We start from the raw sequence: 25499 nt of genomic DNA on the forward strand, positions 1-25499 counted from the left end.
TGTCCTTCTATTAAAATTAAGGAAGTAGACCAGATTGTTGTTTTTTCCCCCATTTCATTCACTTAAAATACACTCATAAAACAATATGTGCATTGGTTTAAAATGCAGAAAGGCAATAAATCACATTAAAGAAACTGTACAATCATATATAGATCATATATGCCTTTTGTACAATCATATATAGATTTTTATTTTTTAATGAAAGTCCTTTTGGCCATTATATAAAGACATAGTCCTCGGTTTCAGTAATTAAAGCTTCTCCATTGAAAGCTCAGCTTTCCTGAACATAAAAACAGTATGGCTGGTAATATGAAATCACATTTACCTGCTGTGCTGAGAAATGTTTTTAAATGTGTAGCATCTTCATATGTGTGTGGAAGTACAGCATATATACATCCACTGATGTCAAACACTCAGCGGCCCTTCATTTAGTGACACACAGTCAGTCAGACATGTTGCCAGGCCTCAGGAAGATAACCTTAGTTTTGCATTTCTAAATATTTTAGGTTAACTACTGTCACTGGCCCAAATAAATCAATTTCATAAATAACAGTATACTAATTATTGGTATACATTTACATTTACCATTAGAATTAGAATTGAAATGTAGGTGGAAATTTATCCAGGTAAAATTTCAGGTAGTTGTGAAGCCAAAAGATTCTGTGTGGAAACCTACTTGCTTAATGAGGACAAAGCTGGTGTTTTTACAGCGAGATGTTCAAGACATTACAGCTATCAAACTTGAACCCTCTCTCCCATTTTAAAGTGGTCTGGAAAGTGTTTCAAACAAGTCAGTCATGTTCTGCAAAGAACTGAGGTAACTAGGCAAGCTTGGCTTCCAAGGCTCACTGCAAGCCTACTCACCGTTTACACTTGGTTGTTTCATAAATCTTCATTATTAGTCTATGATCCAGACAGGAAACATCCACATAATAGTTCACCTTTAAATGCACGCATTATACAAGTGTAAACACATCTGTCTCTCTGAGCCACATCTGACAACCATGAAACCCTCCCCCTCACATCATTACCTCAAAGTGAAAATGCCAAATCTGTCATCTGAAGTTGTTTGTCAGGTGGAATAAGGTGATTTTTTTTTTTTTTTTACTAAATAGCCATCGCATTTCAATCTGGCTGACTGGAGTAAATGCTTGTGGTTAAAATCTTGCCACAGTATAATCCAAATACATAATGCATGAAATGACCAAGTGTAAAACAGGGCTATGAAGATGAGGTGTGATATACACACCTCATCTTCATTTCCCACTCTCCTTCTAAATCAATCTAGCAGTCTTCATGAAACTTCAGATGTGTGGGATTAAGACAAAGCAGGGATTAAAACTTTTCTAAGACAAACCTTTTTTTAGTTCATCCAACTGTAGAATGGAGTCTCCTTTAACATTAGTGAAATTTATCCAACACCAGACATAACCAACACAACACAAAAGGAACTTTTTAGAGAACAACGCTGAAAGCTATGTGAAGGGCCACCTGGTCCACATAGGACCTACTTGCTGATACACAAGTGGTCACATTCTGGAAAGGAAGGACAACAGGACCCTGGTCATCTGCACTGTCACATGCTACAGGAATGCTCAGCATTCTCCTCCAAGCATAGTTAAGAGTACAGTAGTGAACAGTGGGTTGAACAGCATGTGCAGCGCTTTGCTCTCCCAGGCTGGTAGTACCATTTTGTGCTACAGGGGAGAAAGCTGGTAATGGTCAACTGGGAGGAAAAAGAATATCCAAAAAAAAAAAAAAAAAAAGGGTCAATAGAACTCTAGTGAGCTTGAATGGAACAAAAGTACAAAAAAGGTTCAAAGTAACAGTCCAGTTCAGCTTCTGAAAATACACCCCATGCTACTGATTGGCTTGGCAAAATGTATCTACATAAATCTATACATTCCATTCATAAACAGTATGACCTTTAGTTGCTGAACTGAATCGGTAGTCTGTTGAGGGAACATTTTCTTCCCTGTAAACAAAGAGCAATCCATTTTTCCATGTTTAGAATTCACTTTCCACATGAACGGTTGTCCTTTCTGGTCATCAGAAAAGCACTCTCAGTGACTTTCTGAATGTACGCATTATGCAAAGTATTCTTTTGGCTATTGAATGTTTAGGTGAGAGTTTGAGGAAAAGTCTCCCATGTCTCAACCTGAGGCTCCACGAGCAATGACGAGGTCCCGCTCTCACTCGTCTTCCTCTCCTGCAGTTGCTGCCTCCAGTGCAGCAAGAGCTTCGGCCACCATAGATTCAGTGATGCTCACAGAGTCCTCAGCCTTCTTCTCCCCCACCGGATTCTCCCTTTCCTCGTCGTCCTCCGCCAGCTTCGTGTCCGCCGAGGAGAGACTGGTGCTGCTGGTGTGGATATCCACCGAGATCACGCTCTCCTCATCCACTACGTCGCCAACATGCTCGGGTGCGCCAGCCTCCCTGCGTTCCTGCCGCCACCCCTCTCCCTCCTCCTCCTCCTCCTGTCCACACCAGCGGCCACCTGAGCCGTTGTTCCCATCCACCGTCCCACCATTCCCCAGGCCCGAGTCACGGAAGCTGTCCGCTTGCTTGAAGGGTTCCGTCCCCAGCATGCTGCACATGGGCTGCATGCTGCACATGGGTGGGGCACTGGGGAGGGTGAGGAAGGTTTGTACAGGTGGAAGCCCGCCCTCGGGATGCATAATGTAGAGGATGGAGTCACTCTCTGGTAGCTGAGGTGGGCTGGATCTAGCCTGGTTGTTAACATGGAGTTGGTTTATGTGGTTGTTGTCAATGTCAGATTTGGTGGGGCTGGAGTTGCCGGTGTAAGCCAAGTTGTGGAAGCCATGTTTCTTGTGGGCCGTCTCATTTGGTAGTCTGTGACACTGGTAGGGAGGTACTAAGGAGTTACTGGAATGGTCCTGCTTGTAGCTGTGGGCATCTACAGGCACCGTGGGGTCATAGATATAACTACAAGAGAGTAATAGACATACAAAATGTAAGAAACCACAGTCAGCCTTGATAAAGCTTGATGACCAAATTCTCTTTTCAGTTGTTCAAGTGGGATAGCCATAAATGTCATATTCAATAGTACTAAAAAATTAATTGTGGTCTGTGCAACATAAAAATGATTAACAAGGCAGATAACTTACCATGCAGCAGCAAATAAATTAGCAAAATAAAATGATATTTTAAAAAAGGCAGACACACTAGTGAGCCTCACCTGATTAGCCATTGATACCGCAGACAACAAGCTGGAAACTTGTCTCTTTTACAACTTGATATGTCATGCCTGTAGATTTGACTGCACTCTAAATTTGCATTATGCAAGCAAACACATCCTCTGACACACCAGTACCCTTTGAGATAAGACCCGCAGGACTATCGTTACACGACTCTTTTCTTCATCACCCATTTTAAGGACCTCTGCCCTGTCCCTCTCAGAATCCTCATTTTCAAATGCCTTATTTATTAAGTAAGAATGAACCACGTCTGACCCGTTTCCCACTGGTTTATGAGGTCATTTAGCGCATAAGCGATGACAGAGGCAGAGGACAAGAAGGAAGTGGAAGATCAGTCCACTGCAGCGTGCGTGTCTGTGCGCGTCAGCAGGGCGCCGCTGTATTTACGGATGGTACCGTCAGACTTTTCCTGCAGAGCTCCCCATGCCCCTCACACCCTCCACCAGGATAAAGGAGAGGAAGGGTGAGGGGGACCAGGGCTGATGGGTAAAGGCATCTATACTAACCAGTGTCAGTCTGGGAATCTTCATATCAAAATCCAGGTATGTACTTTCCTTAATTTTCCTTTTGTTTGTGTTTCTGCCTGAATATGTCCTCACACAGATCGACCATAACATTAAAACCACTTGCCTAATGTCACATGCCGGTCCCCGTCGGGCTGCCAAAACAGTTCTGAGCCATCAAGGGATGGATCAGACTGGTTTTTGCAGCATATCCCACAGATGCGCAGATTGAAATCTGCTGAATGTAGAGGCCGATTCAACACATGGTCCTGTTCCTCAAACTACTCCTGAACAATTTTTTGCAGTGTGGCAGAGTGTGCATCATCCTGCTGAAAGAGGCCACTGCCATTAGGCAATGCTGTTGCCAGGACGGGGTTTACTTGGTCTGCAACAATGTTTACGTAGGTTGTACATGCCAAAGTAACATTCACATGAATGCTAGGACCCAAGGTTTCCCAGCAGAACATCATGCATATTCTGACACAGTCTTCCCTTTTCCCCCCACAGAGCATCCTGCTGTCATCTCTTCCCCTGGTAAGAAACGCATACCTGCCCAGCCATTCCATGACTCCATTCCATGAAAACATGACTCACTATGGTCCAGCTCTGATGCCCATTGGGGACACATTGTGGACACAGACAGGGATCAGCATGAGCACTCTAACTGGCCTGCATCTACCCAGCCTCATACAAATTAATTTCACGTCATTCACTGAGAGCATTTTGCAGGCACTTTTATCCAAGGCAGCTTATAATTATTATGACAATTCACACAATTGAGGTTTAAGGGGTTTAAGGGCCTTGCTCATGGGCCCAACAGCAACTTGGCAGTGAACTGGCAACCTATTCATTACTAGTCAAGTATCTTAACCACTGAGCTACCACTGCCCTACTCAAACCCTTTCTAGCACAGCCAGTATTAACTTTAGCCAGCAATGTGTGCTAAAATTTGTGGTATCAGATAGAACAGGCTAGTTTTCACTCTCCACACGCATCAGTGAGCCTTGGATACCCATAATCTCATCACTGGTTCAGTGTTTTCTTGGAGCTCCTTTCTTAGAGCACTTCTGGTACGTAGTAACCTACCAAACCACCCCACTCAAGAACTGACTGCCTAATATAAACAACCCTTTGAAGCCAATGTAACAAGATGATCGAAGTTATTCACTTCACCTCTCAGTGGTTTTAATGTTGTTGGTCAGTATATATCACTTTGCAGTTGTATGTCTCACACCATAATCTCTGCTATATAATTAAACACTTACAGTATCTGTCAAATAAAATTGTACTCCTTTTTTGAAATTTTTGAGAAGACATGCATCATGTGTGTGGAAAGAGTGCCTAGTTTTTATATGACGGTCTGTATAGGTTTGTATATGATGATCTGTATAGGCAGATGAGGGCAATGTGGAAATTCCTGCTTAACTCAGGTGACTGAGCGCTTTCCTGCTGTTTACTTGGGTAAATATGGGTTATATGTCATCCTCCAAGATAATATCCAGGATTCCTTAAATATCGTGGTAAACTATTGTCAAGAATTTTAATAGATTTTGACTATTTGACCATGTATTGCTTACTGGAGACTAACATTTGCTGTGATAACTTTCACATTCTGTTAATAATGATTTTACAATTTACATAAACATGGCCATACCTCTGATCAGATCATGTCACATCAAGGTCTAATATGTTATATGTTGGAATATTTGATCACTACAGTGTGGGATGACTGGGCTTTCCTGTATTAAAACTTATAAGAAAACTTACACAGACCTCTTTACCTCTCTTCGGCCTCTTCTGTGACAGCCTAGTTTAAAAATTCACTTTCAGACTAAAGGAATACATTAATACACACAAAACCAGGCTTGCGTCCAGACATTTTACATTACCATTTTAAAATTAAATATAATTTTTGCAGGAAAATAAAGGCACACCTTGCTTAGAGTCTACTATGATTTTTACACAAACTGAAAACTGCTCAACAACCAAACTAAAATATTTAGGTTGGTCTACTTTTCAAGCCTTATTGACAGTCATAGAGACCTTACATTTGATAGGCCTTTATTCCCTTATCTTATGTCCCAACAGAATTTGTAAATAACAAATGAATTGGCTGACATTTTTGGTAGTAAAATACTTTCCATTAGGGACAGCATTGCAAATGACTACTGCCCAGCAATTTGCCTCCTAGCCAGTGGCAAAGTAAAAAGCACTGTCAACATTCCCGTCAATTAATCATGAAACACTTACTAAAGTAATTTCACTTCACCACCAGCTGCCCTGATCCTGAGAAATATATCCAAGATCTGTAACATTTTTTCAATAGCTGACAGAAAAAAAACATTTACATTGTCATCATCTGAACTACTATAATACTCTTCTTTCTGGAATACGAAGGCACTCGATCTCTAGGTTGCAGTGAGAATGTTGACATGTTCAAGAATGATGGAGCCCATTTCACCTGTTCTTAGAGAACTGCACTGGCTACCTGTGTCTTCAGGATGATGTGAAGATGCTCTTAATGGTCTTCACATGCCCTCATGGTCTGGCCCCAGTATACCTAACTGAACTGATTGAGACATGCCCCCGCAAGAGCCGTCTTAATTCATTCAATTTTATTTTTGTGTTCTTGCTTTAGATTTCATTTTACTCCCGTAACGATAGGAGGCGAGGCAGGATGCAGAGGCCAGCCGTCGTTCAGAACAAAACAGATGGTTATTTTCACATGCAAACAAAAATGAAAGTAAAACACAAAGCACAAAACAGGGTTAAAACAAGACAAAATGTGACAAGCAAATAACCCACTCAAAGCACACAACAAGGCAGCTGAATATAGCAGCATGCACTAGGCTAAACACTGACAAGAAGAAACACACAAGGACTCAAATACACGTTAATGATGACTGCAACGAGAGACAGGTGAAACATGTAACGAACAACAAGTGAGGGGCATGGCCATGTAGACTTACACACACGCACATACATACACACACACACACACACACACACACACACACACACACACACACACACACACACACACACACACACACACACACACACACACACACACACACACAAACACAAACACAAACACAGGGAAGAGTCTAGGAGGAGGTGGGCCCATGCCATGACAGTTCCTATTGTATTCTTTTGTAAAGCACACTGTATTCCTTGTTTTCAAAAGTGCTCTCAATAAAACATTTATTTATTTATTTTTATTATTTACTAATCAAGCTTTTTAGTTTCTTTTTCAATATGAAACTTACTACATTACCACAGACATTGTGAACATTTAGTCCAACAATACACATGTCAAAACTTCTACTCCAGAAAGTTACATTTAGCTAAGGCATTGACCATTGCCAAGGTAAGTGTTACAAACAGAGAACAAAAAGTAGGGTTCCCCTTTAAAAGCCAGACAGCACACCTAATAACAGTACTCTTAATGTCAGACTTACATTGCCTGTCAATTGTGTGGAAAATTAGCCATGTGCATTTAAAAGGTTCTAACCTTTAAATTATTTCAGTCATTTTGAAGGGAACAAGAAAGGGGATTTTGTCATCAGGAAACCCTGAAGTATATGGTTTCCCTGCCTTGCTGTACATAGCAGACAAGGGTGAACTCTGTTAGAGATTAGAGGGCTTTGCAGTGGTTGTGCCTGTGGACTCTTGACACACAATTCCACACAGCCATAAAGCAAGCCTCTAATGTCTACCATGTCTATGCATGAAATATTGATTCAGCATTTGGAAAGACAAAGATGCATTTAATACGAATGAAGAACGGGTATGAATAAAAATGTGTATGTGTATGTGTGTGTGTGTGTGTGTGTGTGTGTGCATGCACATGCGCATTGTGTTTGCTTAAATGCTCAAATGCCTGTGTGGTATTTGCATATGAGCCAGTCAATTCAGCCAGCTCAGGCTAAGCCCAGAAATGTGACACCCCAAGCAATTAGGTGGCATTTGTGTGTCCCCACTGCATTATGTATACTTTCCACTGAATCTGCATCATAAACGTCCAAACCCTCAAAGTAGCACAGCATCAGGGTGAGTTAGCATGAACGACAACATCTGTGCCCTGGACACTGAAACCTCAGTCCAAAAATAACACACACTCAAGCCATTTAGTCCTCTGTCCATTACTACACTAAGAATGAATTGCTCTTTTAGGTGTCAATCAGTAGTTTCTGCTCCAACACAAGTGTCTTTAAAGATAAACATTTCATTTAGAAAGTGCTACGGCAGAGTGGTGTGGTTGCTTGGTAATACAAGCAAAAGCTTTTGAATATAAATGGTTGAGCCCTTACCACTTGCACAAGTTGTCCATAGTATTGCATTCATAACATTTTTACTATTTTTTAAACTATTATTAGATTTGTTGAAATATAACTATATTGGCTTCAATGCAACTGATCTAGAACAACCAAATGCATAGGATATAAACTCTCATTTATAGCAATATCAATGTCTGAATACATGCAGCAGAACAAATGTTACAGTATAAATAAACACAAGAGTTTAGTAGCTGACTTTACCCTTTAGTGTGGCTAATAGCAAGCATATTTATAGTAACATCAACTTTTCAAAACACTTTTTCACCTCCAATCAAATCTCTGACAGGCCTGACATTTACAAACTCCACCAGGATATAGAGCGGTTTTGTTACTTGCCTGAACTGGTTATCAGTAATTCTGTTTGTTGGTCTTCCATCTTACCTTTTTATCATCCTACAGCATCTGCACCCCATCTGGACAGCTGGGTATAGGGGCTGGGAAGAGACCAAAAAAAAAAAAAAAGAGGTTCGCTTTTTAGCACCCACATCAATCAAGACAAATCCTTGCATGGAGTAAGGTAGTAGTATTTAGGTTTTGTGGGAAGCATTGCTTCAGTGCACAGGCTGCTATGATCAAAGTCCTGTGACAGGCAATCTACATCGCTCCGAGACAGAATCCAAGAACATGACCATCCTATGCATCCAACCTTTCCACAACACTACGTTCAGACTCGGGGGGGGGGGGGGGGGGGGGGGGGTTGATCCTCAGTTTTTCCACAGACCTTGGCCTGTGGTACCTCTGTCCCATATTGATTTGACATATGGCTCTGACATATGAAAGTGTCAGGTACAGGTCACAGCTCAGCTCTCAGGTGGAGAGAGACCAGTCTGTGTTGTCGCAGACACTTGCCTGCTGCGTTCGAGCCCAGTAAGTGGCTGTATCGATACATGGCTATTGTAGGAGGACCTCTCCTCTGCTGCAGGCTTGGCCATTCCTTCTGCACTGGTAAATAATTGATGAAAGTCTGGGAAAGCAGATATAGCTGGTCGTTTCATCCCTTACTGGCCTCTTTCCTGACGAGCACAGGGAGAGAGCATGAGAGGACATGAGGGCTCATGCTAAGATTTCCTTGTTTTTATTCACACTAGCTGATATCTTTTTTAAAAATTATTATGAACCAAGTCGACTAAATTAAAACGAATTCTAATGCCAAATTTCTTTCTCCAGACTTTCCAAAGACAAATGGGTGGGGGGGGGGGGAGAGAAATCAGGCCTAAAATGACTAGAGTTAGATAATGACTACACTCCAGACGTGTGTGGTGGCAGACACCTGCCCTGCTGGTCATCACAGCAGGATACTGCAGGAACTGGGCCCTTCCTCATCCATTCCCAGCAGTCTCCACCCAGGACACCAGCCGTGGAAACCACACGGCCATCCAGAAGCTTCCTTTCTACCTGAGCCTGGTGTGCTTTTCAAACACTTCAGAATGAGGACATAAGCATTCTTTGTGAGGAGAACACCAACTAGAGAGCTCAGAATTTAGTCAGAAAAGGGGGCGAAGGGCGTGAATCAGTGGAGAAAACGAAAGACAGCAGTGTGATGGGTGTGGAACGATAAACAGATGGCAAAATGGCTGCTTGGCACATCACGCCTTTCTCAATTAGAACGCTTGCACACCAAATTCTTGTGTTTGATTATAACAGGACAAACTAGAGAGGAAGACTGATATCAGGTATGATTTCCGAATATAATGCATCTGTCTTGTAGAAATAAATTTATGATATGGACACAGACTCTTTTTTTGTCTTTTCTGGCAAAGGCATTTTTTTTTGGGCCTCAACATCACAATGTCTTCAGAGAGATTGGGGGGTAGGGGGAGATCGGTTGAGTGGGATGTCCTCCACACGACCAGGTTATGGAAAGTCTACTGGCATCCCAGTTGATAACTGCATTATAAATATTACGTTATTATATTATGGTTACCTTTGGTCAGATTGAAGGCCTTTCAGAAAGCCTTCAAATGTCATCAGATTGCCTTCTTCTAATATAACCAAGAGATTAAGACAGATTAGGAGATCACATAGAAAATGATCAAGGATTTCATACTATCTTCAGCACCCCCAAGGAAATTGAAATGCTCCATCTTGGAGAAAGGCAAGAGGTGAAAGAGATATTACTCAAGATTTCCAGCTCAAAGTGTGGCAGAGTGAAATACAGTAGCCCTGGCAGCTACTTCTCCATTGGAATTAATGGGGTAGAGGGATTTCTCATCTCTGAAGAAGGCATGGCCCCCAGCTCTGCACCCTAGATGGCTCAGTGACAAATGCTTAGCCTTCTGCAGGGCTATAGGGGTTTTACCTTAGGTTTTATTCTCTTAGTGTGTAAATTTCAACCTTACACAATTTCATATGGGATACGGAAGCACACCTGCTAACATATTTAAGGAAATTAATGCTTAAATATTCCCAACATGAACGGATGCTTTTATCCATCCTGTTGTGTAACAGAGTGTGGGTACCTGTGATGCCACAAAGATTGGCTACGTAATCACACAGCAAGACCCCCCCCCCCCCAAGTGCACACACACACACACATCCACAAAGACAGATATACACATACTAACAAATGCCTTATGGTTAACAAAGGCCACAACAGAAAGAACGCTGTAGGCACTCTAGTTCAATTTCCTTTGGATTTGGTTTTAGCAAGCCAAAGGAGGCTAACTGATGCCACAGTCTGTAGTAATTCCAACATGTGAGAAGTGCCACTGTTTGGCCAATGCCGTCTTTGAAACATCTGCAGCCGTCTTCATGGCATCACATGCTAATGCATTCCCACAATAGCTTCAAAAGGTAGCGTCACTTCCATTCTGACTCCGCAGTGGCTGTCCAGGTAATCTCTGTTGTAATTATGAAACATTAGACCCAGTTGCGGGCCCTAGGTTTTCTGCACTCTGCTCTTACTGTCCCCTTTTTGCCCAAAAATGGTTTAAGTGATCACAGGAGAAAGAGTTTTAGCAGCTTACAGATTTATAGGAACCTCTTGATTGCTTTTGTTGATGTTTATTTTTTTTAATATTACAATTAAAATGATACTCGTCAGCATAAATGCCAAGCCTAAATTTTGACACAAGTTACCTCTGTCCATAAGTCCAAAGAACCATATGCAATACTCAATACGTCTTCATAGAATTTACATTAATTTAAAATTCTGAAACAGTATTAATTGAATTCCACTTAAAATGTTTTTGGCATTATATGAATCTATTTTGCAACATGTAGAGTCTAAGGACAGAACGTGGTGCTACTAAATTGCAGTCAAATACCAGGTGAGAAATGATCTTAACAATCAACCTCAATTTGTGCTTTGGAGTGCAGACTTGTACAGCCTGCTTCAGTGTGGAGTGCTGTGTTTCACATGCGCATCTGTGAGTGAAGAGCCAATAAACAGAGGCCATCAGATTCAAGTGGGTGACCCTGGCAAGCTAGCACCGGTCTGAAATGGCCTTAAACATCCATGTCAGGGTTATAGTGCGTTTCAAGTATGCCTGTGTGTGTGAACACACACTAAACAGGGACATCAGATTTTGTGCGAATCAGAAAATTGAGCAAACTGGACTTCCACTTCCCTCTTTCCATCTTTCTATTAGTCTCCATCATCTTGGTCTCCCATTCTCCCATTTACCATCTCAATGTGTGTGTACCTATGCTCAGGCTCTGTGTTAGTATCAGTCAGAACTGAGGGTGGTCTGTAACTCCTGGTCATTTGTTGACCCGTGCAAGCCTTGCGCAACATATAGGTGCATGAGACATGTAGGGTAGATGTGTTGCTGTGGAGTCAGTTGCTATATCCATGTTTCATGGTGACTAAGGCATACAGAATAAGCCCTCTGGAGAATGCCCATCACATAATTGGCTACTAAAGACACAAAACAATGAATGTTCATAAGTAATGCTTCCTGTGTACATCAATGTAATTGAGACACAGTAGGTATTGCTGTCCAAAAAACAGGGTGTTGTGGTTTAACATGGTCCGTGTCAAAGCATGTACTGCATATATTTATCAATTTTATACCATTATGTTGTGATAATTTGTTTCAACTATGGACAATCTAAGCTTATTCTATGTTTGGAGAAAATGGCCCACTGATTTGAAATAATTTGATGGCCTCTTTGATGGCCCACTTGAAATAACTACAGACTTAATATAAGAATACCTTGAATTAAAAAAAAAAAAAAAAAAAAAAAAAAACCTTAGTTTTTATTTTAACTTGTGATTGGCTAAATCACAAGATCAGTAAGTATGCCTTATCTAAATTTCTACAACTCCCAGTCTGACTGGTAGATTTTCATGGTTGTAATAGCCTTTCTGTTGAATAAGCTGAACTTGAGATTAATGAGTCATTCACTACTATGATTAAACAAGGCTGTTGCTCTAATGGCAAATTATGTCAGTATTTGGGATCAGTCCATTTTTTAATTTTTTTTTTATTTGTTGGTTGCCTCAAACTCTCAGGCATGGAATATTACATTCTGACTACATCAGTGGAAGGTGTTGACTTGGACCTCCATTTGCATTTTATTTTCATGCCGGTTGCACCCTGTTAGCACAGTTTAGCAACATGCGCATAAAGAAATCTTATGTGCCAAAATAACTTTTCTTAAACATGAAAGGAACATGGGCAGAGAGGCCAAAGTGAGAGCTAACCAGCTTCTGCTGCTCAGCTTGGACTGCCAGAAGTAAAGTATATAATACAGACATTAGATGATGACATAAACCAGGATGCCGTTTTGTTTATTTCCCAGACAACCCATATGGTATGACACTTTTTTAAATAAACCCTGGACAAAGCCTTTATCCAAAATGCTACATACTGCCCATTTTGATATCGAAGGTTAGGGTAGGGGAGTAAGAAATATCAAAGAATGAGAGCTGTGTAATGAATGTATGTTGATTTTTGAATGAAAACCAAGGTGGCATTTTATTAAACAGTGTGTTCACCATTATTACTACAACAACAACAATGATGATAAGCAACTGTTATTATTATTATTATTATTGTTGTGTACCTTAACAGAGAGTACATCCTGATACAGATGCCTGTGAAGCACTGAAATCCATACAGGCACAACAATATTGCTTAAACTTAATACAATCCACTTCCATGAACAGTATACGACCTGTCCTTCTTAGCACACAGTGAACACACCTTAGTATCTACGCGTCTGTAAACAAAGTCGCCAACGATAAACATCCAAGCGAACTGCATTTACCTGCTCAAGCTACAAAATATACAGAGTAAATTCAAACGTCATGTAGCTAAGAGACATTCTTAAAACTATATTTAAAAGAGAATCGAGCCGTAGCGTTTTTCACTGTAATGTCTGAAAATAATGGTTTCACCGTTAAAATGCTCAACACTTAAGCGTAGGCCAACATAATAGGCCTCCATCTAAGCAGGGTTTAACTAGGTTATAATTTTATCACTATTGCATGTGTCTCTACTCCACGATATTACAGGCTGTAAAAATACATTTCAGGGTATAATTAGGGAAACATTTAAGAAGCAGGCGATAATAATGCTTCAGCCTCAAACCTTTCAAACACGGACCTGCGTCCACTCAAACTTCAGTTTGTCCCACAGTGCCGCAAACTGCCCGTCCAACTGCCCGTCCAACTGCCCGACAGAATGACCGTGAACCCCCGAACACTCTCGTTATTACAGTGCCGTCCAACTAAAGATTCTTACACTGTTATAGTCTCTCTAATCCCATAGCACCTGGTTTTCATCCAGCTCCTGCAAACTATGTGGACTGGCAGGAAAATGAAAACAGTTCACTTACACCTGCGCAGCGTTAACGTCGAAAACCCTTTATGAGGAAAAACGTATTCCACGGCTAATACAACTACAGAGAGATTTAGAACCGAAAATCGACGTAAGCGCTTTGTTTGGCTAGTTAGGTTAGTAGTACAGGGCTGTAAGAAAAACATTCAGTGCAACAGGTGAGAAGTGCACCATTTCTTTCTTTTTATTCGAATCCTCACCTTGTCAAGACGAGGAAGACTAAAGCTTTAATGTTGAAGCCGTAGATACAAAACAATTACCTGTTAGATTGGCGAAGGTGTGGCAGGTGTTTGCCGGAGGTGCTGTAATTTCACGGATAACCTCAGTGTTCATTTACTTCTTAAATCGGGAGTCTCCTAAGTAAAACAGACAAGAAGTCCAAAGACTTCCCTTTCGAGTAACGAGCATCGCGGTTACTTTGTTCACCCTGTTGTTGGCCTCTGATTTCGTTACGTTTGCTTTCCCTCGGTGTCGCTCCCTTTGAGCAGGGACCGTCCCCCGTGACTCCAGGCTCCCATATCTCCTTGACACGTCTATTTGAATTTCAGATGTGAGTCCTGTTCCAGACCTGGGGCCTGAATAGAGAAGGTTCACACGGCACCGTAATGACGACCCATGTGACGCGGGAACACAGAGACTTCACAGACGTTATATAAGTAGTGGGACGTCTGGTTCAGAAATCAACCTGTAGCAATAACGTGGGTATAGACTGCTCTCCAACTCAGTACGTATTACTACGACACGAAGCTCAGATAGGCCATGCATATAAATACATACGGTATATCTCTTTCTAATGCTTATAAAATTGATCCTTTTCATACATAGCTGATTAACTTACGGTATTTTACACTTTAGTTTAAGGTTGTAATCATATAGCAATATTTTCTACTTTATTTCCTGAAGTTTTAAGCATTACACCGTTCTGTCTCCTAGTCACCTCTACATTAAGGTGAATACTCAGATCGTAACGTCATATTTTTCGTAACGTCACATTAAAAAAAAAAAAATCATAATTCGTATTGACATTAGAATTTAATGCATTTATCCATTAAATCCATTACATTTATCCAGATAAATCCAATGTGTACACACATGCGTTCCAGCACCCCCTGCCTGCGTCCACTTGAGCAGGGACACGTACAAAAGCACTAATCAGGCCACTTTAAGGCAATATTAGCTTCATTCACAACATAAATAAATAAACATATGTTTAAAAAGACATAAAATAGATCAGAAATTTCATGCCAAACTATACATGCGCTATGCTTCACTTCATCACCACTATGAAAAATATAAGGGTGGAGAGATATTCCAAAGTGACTTTGGCTTTTTTCCAGTGCTTTGACCTTTAACCATGTATTCCACAACAACACATTAATATATGCTTCCCTAGGGGAGAAATATTCTATTATTCTGAGTATTTATTTAAATTGTTCTCAGTATTGAGTTCCCTGCAAAACTGTTGATAGCACAGTTGCTAAATCCGCATTATCTTATGGTGATCAAAATGTAAATAGCCAAAGTAATTAAACAGAGTTTCAGGAAAAACAAAAAAAATTGGAAAAAAATATGAATAGGATATTTGTAGTAACCAAAAGCTCTAAAAGCACTGAAAAAACTTAAAAGTGAGCCACCGAATTAAAAAAAAAAAAAAAAAAAAAAAAGGAAATAAAAATAACAAAATGCCCTGTACACATTTTGTAATGTGCTTAAGCTATTTAGGCAGTTCAAGCAATATAAAGGTCTTTTAATCTTTAGACTGGAGTTGGTTGTTTTGGGTACCTACATGTCATGAACAATCGAATTCCACAGATATTTGTGGAACTAAACTAAATTTCTCTGTGGAATATGGCTCCAATGAGCTGTTATTCATTTGTATCAAAACATTCTGACTAAAAGTCTTAAACTCTTGTCTTTTTAATGCAATATACAATAACGTATGTGGGTCATTGTGGTGTGTGTGAATTCTTGGAAGAAGTTAACAGGAAAATGATATGTGCAGCTCTCAGTGATGTTACCCTTAGGCTAATGCTATCAATATCAAACAGGCTAACCCTTTGTAGCAAAGAATTATTTGACTCCAAATTGTCTCCCGTTCCTATGTACTGTATCATGAAAGTCATCAAAAGCAAATAAAAATGAGAGATATGCATTCAAATGTGCAGCCACATCCTATCTATAACTCTGAAGTTACAGTTTATGGTTTATGAAAAATTAATATTTGTGCACTTAGAAACAGTTCATAAATGTGTATATCAAAACAGGAAACATATCTACTAAGACGATATCTACTAAGAAGATAAGGCATTTGTTTCTTCTTTATGAAATGCTTTTGGACAATAATGGCAGCAACAAAAAGGTGCTACAACACACTGAAGAATTTTTCTGGCCTTTCAGGCATCTCATCCTTGTTATCCGAGACAGTCTCCCCCTTACAGAAATATGATCCATGTGACACTCAGAGATGATGATCAAGGACTCAGCAGGTACAGAGTTGAAAAACAACAACAGGGCATGTCAGACTTGTAGACTGTGTGTACGTTTGTAGTCAAACCATTCCTCAGTAAACCTGCTTTTTATTCATTGATATGATTCTGTAACACATTCTACCTAAGAAAATATGGAGACATCTTTCTACTTTGCTGGTCAGGTAAAGGCATTCTAATGTTAGAATTTATTGGAACACAAAAAACAAATCAAGTAGCAAACTCAACAAGCACAAATAATATGTCAGTGTAAAAGCATACAATCGCAGAGCAAATATTGGTGAAAGGTTTATAGTATTACATCTGGAACCAAATATAACTGAGCGTGCTCTTTCCCAAACTTAAAACAGGCTGGCTAAGTTAAGCCTGTGGGTAAACAAAACCACACCTAGACCAACCTCAATGTTCAAATGCATAGTCAGATGGCACTATTGTCTACAATGACATGTGCACTTTCATTGAGTTTTTAATAGTCTGAAAGTGTGCTAAAGGTCAATGATTTATTTCTTATCCAAACCAGGCACATAGGATTAAGTTTGAGATATATACACTCAGTGAGTCTTAATAGTTAAAAATGCAAATGAGATTAACGCAGGATGAAAGGTTTATACTTTTTAATACCAACATTACAGGTGACAGATCAGAAATGTAATAATGTACCTACGAAGGTTGCAATTGTTATTTAAAAAGAAACTCACGTTAATCATTATGGTTCCCGATTATTAAATAGAATGAAAGTAACAACTGAATGGGACATTATAATCTGTAGACATTTTAAGTACTTAATGTCTTTTTAAGTACTTAATGCCTGGAAATGCCATTTTTCTAGGTATTTCCTTAACAGTAACTGTATGTTTAGTCTTGTTGACATTCTGATAATGGCCTTGGCATTGTGAAAATAGCCTAATCTTAACGTCTCTTAGCCTTTTACACAAACCTTCTTTTGTCTCATACAAATTTCTGCAGTCTTTCAGCATTCGATGGTTTGCTATGGATTTTCATTTGAAAATAAAGTGGTTTAGTGATCCAATCTACAATAAAGATTCTGGAATAAAAATGCACAAGTAAGAAATCTGCTCAGAAAAATTTGCCAGTCACCTCTGAAAAGAGGAAATAAAAGTTAAGTAAATAGATTAAGGGTAGTAAAAAAACTGTAAACGCCAATGTAACTCTTGATCATGTACCAAATGTTCCAATGTACACCCAATCCCCCCAAAACTCAGATACTTCTTGCTTTTTTTCCTGATTGCCGGAGGGTCTTATGGGGCCAGACACAGTTGCTATGGAAACTACAAGCTGTCAGAGTGACTTGTTTACTTTAATATGTGTGTGTGTTACTGTGGGCACTGTCAGGGAATCCAGGTGTTGGGTAAGATATGATATTGACATAATGTGGCACCTGCCAGTGTTTTGAAAATATTACAATGCTTGCTGGCCACTCTGCAGTGGGAAATAAACAATTATATTAGTATCAAATCATGTCACATCAAAATTTTTGTATGTGCTATGTTGAGAATCAAAGTTGAAGCATGATAATATGACAAATATTAAAATTTAACATGTAGATGCTTAAATTATCTATCACTGTAACCTATTAATATGTTCAGTTATTAATATGTATTAATATGTTATTCATATAGGCTAGACAAACAGAAAAGAATGAAACAACTGAGTTATGAGGCAAAAGAGAACCTTTTATTACATTAGAATGCTTCATACAAACAATGCATACACACTAGTTCATATTGCTTCAGACATAAGTTTTTTTCTTTTTTTAAACAACTTTGTAACAAAATGTAGGTACAACATTTATGAAAATATATCAGTCTCTAAACAGGGATTTCAGTCCTGACTATACAAAGAATACAATAAACACATTCATTACCAGTATGCCAACTATGTTTTGCAAACATTTATGCAATTAAGTTATTCAAGTCACATTACATACAATGTTGTGTTCTGCTCTCAAACTGACATTTAGATATACTCTAAAACTGGCATTCCTATACAATATGGATTCTTTTCAAACTTATTAGCAAAGGTAATACATTTCATCGATTATTGTCACACTGGAAGATACAGTTAAGCCATGAACAATGGCACTCAAGTATCAAATAATAACACAAATGCTTTATAGAGGAAAACAAACACAATAAAGGAACTTTGGCAAAGTACACTATAATATTTCTAAGTTTTGAAAATTTGCACTTTGAGGGGTGAAGTGTATCAAACCTGAATAATGCTAGTTTATTACTTGTAAATGGGCCTATTTCTCAGAGATAAACAGTTCGAGATAAACATACAATTAGTAGGAATAGCCCTTGGAGTAGTGGAGGAGATTCAATGTGCATGACTGATCATTTTGCTGTGCATGCCAAAATATTCTCAGAATTGTAGACAAAATGCAAATCTTCACAGGCCACACTAAACCAGCAATTTGAAGATGAATATTTACGTCATTGACACTTCATATAAGTCAACCATGGAAAATAAGTATTCAAAAATAAAGTGCAACCCCTATATCTGGCTTGACACAACCTTTTTTAATAACATGTATTTATATTTTTCTATGCAAGTCACCTATAACATGAAAATACACAGTATTCTTTTTCAACTATCACACATTCAAACTTTACCTTACTAGAGACATGATAAACAGCTACAAACAAAACTTGGCATAACTTATAACACTTTTTAAGGCGCAGATACTCCTGGTGAGATGCTACACAAGGCCCACATGTTAAATACTCAGTAATAGTTTAATCCAACTACCAATATGCAACATTGTCAGCTTGTGATTTCCATTCCATCTTTATTTTCAATTTAATATAATAAATGCAGCAACATAACAAACAACCTCAATAATACTGTTTCCTGAATTAATTCTTGTGATGATCAGAAATTTTGAATGAATCAAATTCATTGTTTGTTTGTTTACAATATGTTTATTGTACTGTACTGATGAATATTTGTGTCACGATAGTTTTGTTTTACAAATTCCCTGCATTTTTTAATCATAAGTATTTAGAAAAAAATCTTAAAATCCAGGCACTCTCTTTGATTACATTAAGCAAAACATAACATTGTTAAAGAGTTGCACAAATTGCAGCAGCCAAAATAGATATGTACACATGTACGCAAGTTTCATAATTAATATAGTTCCTATAGACACTGAAATATGGATGACTGAAAGCAAACATGGCAGGAAATGTGTTTGTGGTGCAAATACATAGACTTTTGTCACAAGAATATTAATATCTTGATAAAATGGAAATATCTTAAACATAAACATAATACAACAGATGATATCAATAGACAAAAAACAACTTAATGAAAGTAACTTAACTGAATACAACTGCAGCTTCATAGTAACTGGCCAGTAACAACTGTGATATCCAGAGGACTGATTTGTGCAACTAAATCACAAGGTTTCTGTAAACAAGAATCATCTCCATCCAATTCTGGACCCATTCACATATACCCCTAACATCCTGAAAAGGGTGCTCTCATTGCAGTTCACTCTTTTTTGTGGGTGTTGTCGTCTCAGGCTCCCCACTGTCAGATACATTAATGGGGCTGTCTCTGGAGAAGACTTCAGTGGACTCTCTCCAAATGCAGTCTGCAATGGTCTTGAAGGCATTGGTACTACATTTGGGTCTTACTTTCTGTGAGGCATTGTTAACTATCTGGCGGCTGTTTGAGGTGGCAATCTTGATTTTGAGGGCTGCATCCACACGATCAACAACTGTATAGGTGCCAATGCTACCGTCCTCAAAGCCTACAATAATGTTTAGTGCTCGCTGAGACAGGCACAAGTAGGTTGGTGTCTTGTAGAGGGAACAGGTACCAATACTTTTCCCATCAGCAAGGCGCATGACAATCAAGCTAGGAACCGCACCTGCATCATCGTCCTCATCACAGTTGCGGAAGCAGATGTACACCAAGTACCGTCCATCCCGTGACAACTTTTGCCTCCATATTATGCCCGCAGCGTGGACTAGGCGGAGTTTGCCGCTGTGCAGATCTAGAACATTAATGTTGTCATCTCCTTTAGACACAATTCCCAGCTTTCCATTTGGTGAGATTTGGAAGTCTTCCAGGTTCTTCAAGAAGTTGCTTGGCAGCTGCACCCTTCTACAGACAGACTCATCAGCTACACTCCATATAAACACAGTCTCTGTTGATGTAATGAAGACTACAAAGTCTGGACTGTCTGGAATTAGCTTAAAATTTATGATTGTGATGCCCTCATCACAGATAAACTTCTTGGATACACTGCCTGACCACAAGCTCACAGCTAACAGCTTGTTTTTTGTTGTGCCAACTAGAAAAGTGTTTGCTGTAGTAATGAGAGCATGTTGGAGGGTTACCAGGATATTGCACACTTTGTGACCAGTAGCAAGTCTCCAGACTCGAGATGCATTTTGTTCACAGAGAGAAACCACAAACTGGTCATTATGTGTGATGAGAAGCTGGGATATCTTTTGGCCATTGATTCGAAAGATATTCTCACCTGTGGCTGTGTGCCAGATGTATTGGCTACATTTGTCATCAGATGTTACCATGAGGTCACCAGATGTGGTGAGAACACAGTTTTCCACAAGACCTTCATGCTTAAACACTATCTCAATGAAGCCTGTGCTGAAGTTCCACTTATGAATGGCTTCTGACCCATCCATAGTGTACACAAAGTCTTCTCTGCCAGACAACAGAACACTTTGGATCATTTTCCCGGTTTTGTCAATGTTTGACATTGCTGTTATGATGTCAATGTCCCAAATTGACAGAACCCCACTGCTGGCTACAGACAAAAGCAAGTTATGATGTGTTGACTTTATCAACTTGACAATGGCTCCTGATATCTCTATTAAGCTAGCCATGCACTGCCCGCTGTCTCTTCTCCAGACAAATATGGAAGAGGTGTTTTCCATGGATGCCACAATACTTTGGCCATTCTTAGAGAGCACAGCAGCCACAAATCTCTCACTACGCTTGGCCTTGAACTTCTCTACCATCTTCCAAAGCTTGGTATCAAGTACCTCAATACTTCTGTCTTTGCAAATGAGGATAGATCTCTGATCCTCAGATAGTTCTATCCCCACTACCTCATTCTCATCTCCTCGACAGTCATAATCCTCCATAATCTTGGGATTGTTGATGTCTTTGGTGTTCCAAACAGAAAGACTACCTTCATTGTCAATCATCACCATCTGATGAATTGTGTCAAGAACCAGGATGGACTTCACAAATCCACCAGAAAATTCAGAAGTCATTGTGGCAAGTTTGTCTCCACTTCCGAGGTGGAATATGGTGGTGGTGTTTAGGTATTGCCCACAGAAAGCATACATTCCATCTGGGGAGCATTCAACACAGGTTACCTCATACCAGCAATGGAACTGATACAGGGGCCATCCATACAGCAGGTCAATCACATTGACATCCTTGCTGGCCTCCAGCCAAGCTAAGGCATGGTGAGTGGACAAGGTAAATCCATTGATAAATGCGACCCCTCCTGTGATGCCACACTGTTTTGAACCCTTAACATCCACCTCTGATAACAGACAGGATTTATGGTTGTCATAAATGAGTAATGTGTTTTTTGTGGTTGCAACCACAAGGTATTTCTCATCTGTGGTAAGTCTAACACCAAGTACAACTGACCTTGCTGTGTCTATCTGTCTCAGCAACTGTCTGCTCTCAACATCCCATGTACTTATAGAGCCATCTTCAAGAGCTACAATTACGATATTGGGGGCTAGAGTGGGTAGAATCTCCACAATCTGCATGCAGCTAGAGCATAGTGGGAGCCTCTCAGGACTGTAAGTGACATCCATGGAAGAATGAAGTGGCACAATGGAGCAGTATTTGGGACCATCTTTGTCACACTCTAGTAAGAGATGTCTGAGCTTAGGAAGAGATGTGACCACCGGAAGAAGTCGTTGCTGAAGCTCAGCAGACAGTGATGCAGGGTTCTTGGTCACCTTTGCCTTTATATTTCGAAGTGTGCCAGCAAGAAACTTGAACTCCTTTTCCTGTGAGTAGCTGTAAGCCATATCAATATCAATCAATGCCTTGTCAAATTGCCCAATCTTTATCATGGTGTACAACCAACTGAAGTTCATAATGACACCATACATGAGATCGTCTGTCGGCCACTCCTTGTCAAATGATACAGCAATTCGTCATTTTTTCTGTGGTTGACAAAGAAGATATCTGGCTCAAGCAGATTGCACTGGAACACCCATGGCTGTTCTGGAGTCTGTCGGTCATAAGAATGCTTGTCAGCAGAGGCTTTGTCATGCCCATGAAGGCTCTGCTGGTGGTGAGGGTTCCGATGTTGAGAGATGTTTAATGAGGCAAAGTGATTGTTGTCGCAGTGGAAAATTTTTTTTCTACCACCTGCCCATACCCCAAGGAAATACTCAGCCAAAAGACTGTGCATCTGATGCACATCCTCTTCATTACTGAGGTACAATTTCTGTGCTATGAGGTGCAGATGCCGGTTTGCCCACACCATCAGGTTTACATTACGCCACCTGCCGCTCCACCAGGTAACCCTCCAGCTCCTCTTTTAGTTGGGCAATGAGATCATAGGAGATTCGCAGTGGACTCTTTAGATTTGAGCTTACCATAATGTCTCCCAGTACACTGTTGTCCAAAGACAATATGTCTTCCAGTTCCACCTCTGTCAACCCGGCACGTGACATTGTAATGTAACCTAGTGCACGGAAGACAAAGCGGGAACCAAGCTTGTTCTCAACAGAAAAGAAGAGATGCTCTATACTCTCATGCACTGTTGAGCAAAGGGACTTTGTCATCTACATCTTTTGTGAGACCTCCAGTGTACCACCTCCCGAAAGATAAGATTGACAAACATAGGTAATGTGCATTAGCCAGTGCTTCATTTACATATATCTGTTGGCCTGAGGTTACTTTTCGTTTGACACTCAGAAGCTGCTGTTTGAGTGTTTGACTGCATGCCTTGCGATCCCTCTGTGTCAGTTCTACATAGCAGTCCTCATCATGTATCTGGCAACGTAATTTCTGCAGTATCCCATGCTTGTTGGGCAGAGTGGACACCACAATGCGAACAGTACGAGGAAGGTGACAGGCAACCACCACATCTTACGAGCATCGTCTGCATCTGAAAGCTGTTCCAAAGCATCAAGGATGATGACTAGGGGTCGATGGAAGGATGATTCCCCCAGAAGGTTAACTAACAGTTCCCTCATCTCCTGAATCTTGTTCGGTAGGAAGTGGATCAAGCAGCGGTAGTTGACGGCAATCTGCTCACAGATACTTTGGAGCAGATTGTGGAGGTCTGTGGAGAGGTCGGAGGAGCCAATGAAGCGAACGATGACAACAGGATCTGCTTCTGGACCCATTTCTTTTTGTAGCCATGTGTAGGCCTGGAAAAATTAGAATAATTTGGTGGTTCATTTACTTTAATACTGTGATATAATTTATCTTGAATGTGCCCTATTGTTTTTTAGAAATTGCATTCAGTCTTTAAAGAAAACACTTACACATCAACCAGTTAGAATCAACAGCTCTGGATTGCTGACTCACGTTAAACAGGACCTTATATCCTGTTGCTATAATGACACACTTCAGTCAAGTGTAAAATCCTTGTGACCTTGAGCTATGCATGTAAAAGCAAACCATGACAAACAAATGACCTAAACCCTCTATGATATACTTGATCCTGTTTAAACTTTCGCTGATGAGTCAGGTGAGCTGGCAGAGAGGAAAACAAACAGAATAGCATAATAAAGCCAATAATCAGATGTTCAGTAGCAGAAACTGCAGCCATTAGACGTGTTTCCCCACATTGACTGGTTTTTCCATTTAATTCCACCCTACTTCATAATTCTCTGAACATCTGTATTTTATAAGTGCAGAAAGTATGCGCCTCAATTTCTAGGAAACCTTTCTTTTCATCAAAATTACTTCCTTCTGTCTATAAGACTGATCATTTAAAAATCCCTTTATAAACGCCATTGGCTAAGTGTGTGTGTGTGTGTGGAGGGGAGGGGCATTATGCATGTGTGTATGTGTTCACATTTGAATGCAAGTGTGCACACATTATACCCAAGTGTTCTGTGAGCTCATTAAAATATTATTTTCACAAATAATTCCTTTTATGTGTGGCTATTCACGGACAAAATTCAATATTGTGATTGTTTAGCATTGCTTGAGTTTGGCTGTTGAACACATTTATAACAGCTTTATTTGTCAGTGGATACCATGACTAATGTTTTCTATATGGGTGTAATCCTTGGATCCTTTCATATTGGCATAAGATGCCATTATGACGTAGATTGCAGCCTAAGGTTGTATGTGGTAATTTAACAAAAAGTCAGTGTGATAACATGTTTATAGATATAAAAACTGAAATACAGGGAAAGCTACATGTATAGTAAGGGTTAGTCTGCTGATATAACCGAGAGAGGGAGAGAGAGAGAGAGAGAGAGAGAGAGAGAGAGGAGAGAGAGAGGGAGAGAGAGAGGGAGAGAGAGAGGGAGAGAGAGAGGGAGAGAGAGAGAGAGAGAGAGAGAGAGGGAGAGAGAGAGGAGAGGGAGAGAGGGATGAGAGAGAGTGAACATGAGAGTTAGTCAAGGTCTGAAGACTCATCATCCTTAAGTTAACATCAGTGGTTGAGCTCTGTGGAAGGCTACTCGGGGCAAAAAGAAATGTCAACAATTCCTGCTTTGTCATTTGCCCCACTATATCAGCCTATCCACATGGTCTGCTTTGTCATTTGCCCCCACTATATCAGCCTATCCACATGGTCTGCTTTGTCATTTGCCCCACTATATCAGCCTATCCACATGGTCTGCTTTGTCATTTGCCCCACTATATCAGCCTATCCACATGGCCTGCTTTGTCATTTGCCCCACTATATCAACCTATCCACATGGTCTGCTTTGTCATTTGCCCCACTATATCAGCCTATCCACATGGTCTGCTTTGTCATTTGCCCCACTATATCAGCCTATCCACATGGTCTGCTTTGTCATTTGCCCCACTATATCAGCCTATCCACATGGCCTGCTTTGTCATTTGCCCCACTATATCAGCCTATCCACATGGCCTGCTTTGTCATTTGCCCCACTATATCAGCCTATCCACATGGCCTGCTTTGTCATTTGCCCCACTATATCAG

General features: G+C 40.2%; 2 protein-coding genes across 2 annotated transcripts in view; both read right to left on the minus strand.

Moving 5' to 3' along the window:
- Positions 1-102: 102 nt before the first annotated feature.
- On the minus strand, positions 103-14429 carry zgc:194930 (uncharacterized protein LOC557813 homolog). Its single transcript, XM_027003818.2, has 3 exons — positions 14108-14429; positions 8443-8495; positions 103-2946 (listed from the first exon to the last, which is right to left on the minus strand). Exons 2-3 carry the CDS (start codon positions 8472-8474, stop codon positions 2193-2195), a joined length of 786 nt encoding a protein of 261 aa, XP_026859619.2. The 5' UTR covers positions 8475-8495; positions 14108-14429; the 3' UTR covers positions 103-2192.
- A 3592-nt stretch (positions 14430-18021) lies between these two features.
- Positions 18022-25499, minus strand: part of LOC113573475 (NACHT and WD repeat domain-containing protein 2) — a 38776-nt gene continuing 31298 nt past the window's right edge. Inside the window, 6 exon segments of the mRNA XM_027003761.2 lie at positions 18022-22484; positions 22487-22865; positions 22867-23148; positions 23151-23224; positions 23227-23442; positions 23445-23742. Of these exon segments, the coding sequence (XP_026859562.2) occupies positions 19840-22484; positions 22487-22865; positions 22867-23148; positions 23151-23224; positions 23227-23442; positions 23445-23742 (3894 nt within the window). The 3' untranslated portion in view covers positions 18022-19839.

Source organism: Electrophorus electricus, chromosome 19, assembly GCF_013358815.1.
Source record: "Electrophorus electricus isolate fEleEle1 chromosome 19, fEleEle1.pri, whole genome shotgun sequence".
NCBI lineage: Eukaryota > Metazoa > Chordata > Actinopteri > Gymnotiformes > Gymnotidae > Electrophorus > Electrophorus electricus.